Source organism: Lactuca saligna, chromosome 7, assembly GCF_052625555.1.
Source record: "Lactuca saligna cultivar CGN05327 chromosome 7, ASM5262555v1, whole genome shotgun sequence".
Lineage (NCBI taxonomy): Eukaryota > Viridiplantae > Streptophyta > Magnoliopsida > Asterales > Asteraceae > Lactuca > Lactuca saligna.
Window position 1 is genome coordinate 48,751,520 of NC_136423.1, and position 981 is coordinate 48,752,500.

Sequence of the window (981 nt, forward strand, 5' to 3'; positions counted from 1 at the left end):
ATACAAACTTGTTTTTTAATAGAAACCACAAAAAAAAAAAAAAAAAAAAAAAAAAAAAAAAGACAACAACATGGACAATTTTTGTTTTTTTCTCAAACTACTTTGTCATATATTAAAAAACATGGATATAATTTGATTATATAATTTTCTAAAATAATGCATAAATTTTAATTAAATATTTTGAAGAAGACAATTTATATACGGTATATAATAAAGTAAAAGTTGAATGTTTGGTAATGTTATTAAAAAAAAAAAAAAGAGAAAAGAAAAACTGAATTAGTGAGTTTCCCTTGCAAATTACCCTATTTCTACCCACCAAACCAGCTTTCTCAAAACAACCGCCCTCGTGTTTTTCTGCTCCTCTGCGATTCCTCTCTGTTCATCGATTGCTTTTCTATGTGCAAAAAAGAAACTAACGAATTAACCTCTCTCGACTCTTCCACTGTAAGCCAATATCCACACACCACACACACCCTATATTTCTGACAAGTCAACAGCAATCTTTCATCAATTTTGCTCAGTTTGATTCTCCCATTCGATTACACATCGATCCAACATCAATTCGTTACTCCCGAAAAAATCCGGCATGGATTCACTTTCACCACCAACGACAAACCCAAAGACGAAATCTTTGGATCCCCCGCTGCATGCATTCGGCTTTGAGATCGACGAGTTAACACCACACAAAGTCACCGGTCATCTTCAGGTCACCGATAAGTCATGTCAGGTGAAATAATTTTTTCAATCTTCTCCCAAATACAAAACTGAAATCTAAATCATACTCCAACAATCAGCCGTTTAAGGTGTTACACGGCGGAGTATCGGCGTTAATAGCAGAGTCGCTGGCAAGTTCGGGAGCATTCATAGCGTCGGGATTCAAGAGAATCGCCGGAGTACAGCTCAGCATCAACCACCTCAAACGTGCTGACATCGGCGATCTTGTTCTTGCTGAAGCCACACCTCTCCAAGTCGGCAAATCCA

At 36.9% G+C, this 981-nt stretch overlaps 1 protein-coding gene across 1 annotated transcript in view; it reads left to right on the plus strand.

Annotated features, from left to right (window-relative positions):
* Positions 1 to 259: 259 nt before the first annotated feature.
* LOC145003867 (1,4-dihydroxy-2-naphthoyl-CoA thioesterase 1-like) overlaps positions 260 to 981 on the plus strand; it is a 1,089-nt gene continuing 367 nt past the window's right edge. The window contains exons 1-2 of the mRNA XM_078962772.1: positions 260 to 727; positions 795 to 981. The exon at positions 795 to 981 is cut by the window's right edge and continues 5 nt beyond it. Coding sequence (XP_078818898.1) covers positions 587 to 727; positions 795 to 981 — 328 coding nt within the window. The 5' untranslated portion in view covers positions 260 to 586. The remainder of the gene's footprint in view (positions 728 to 794) is intronic.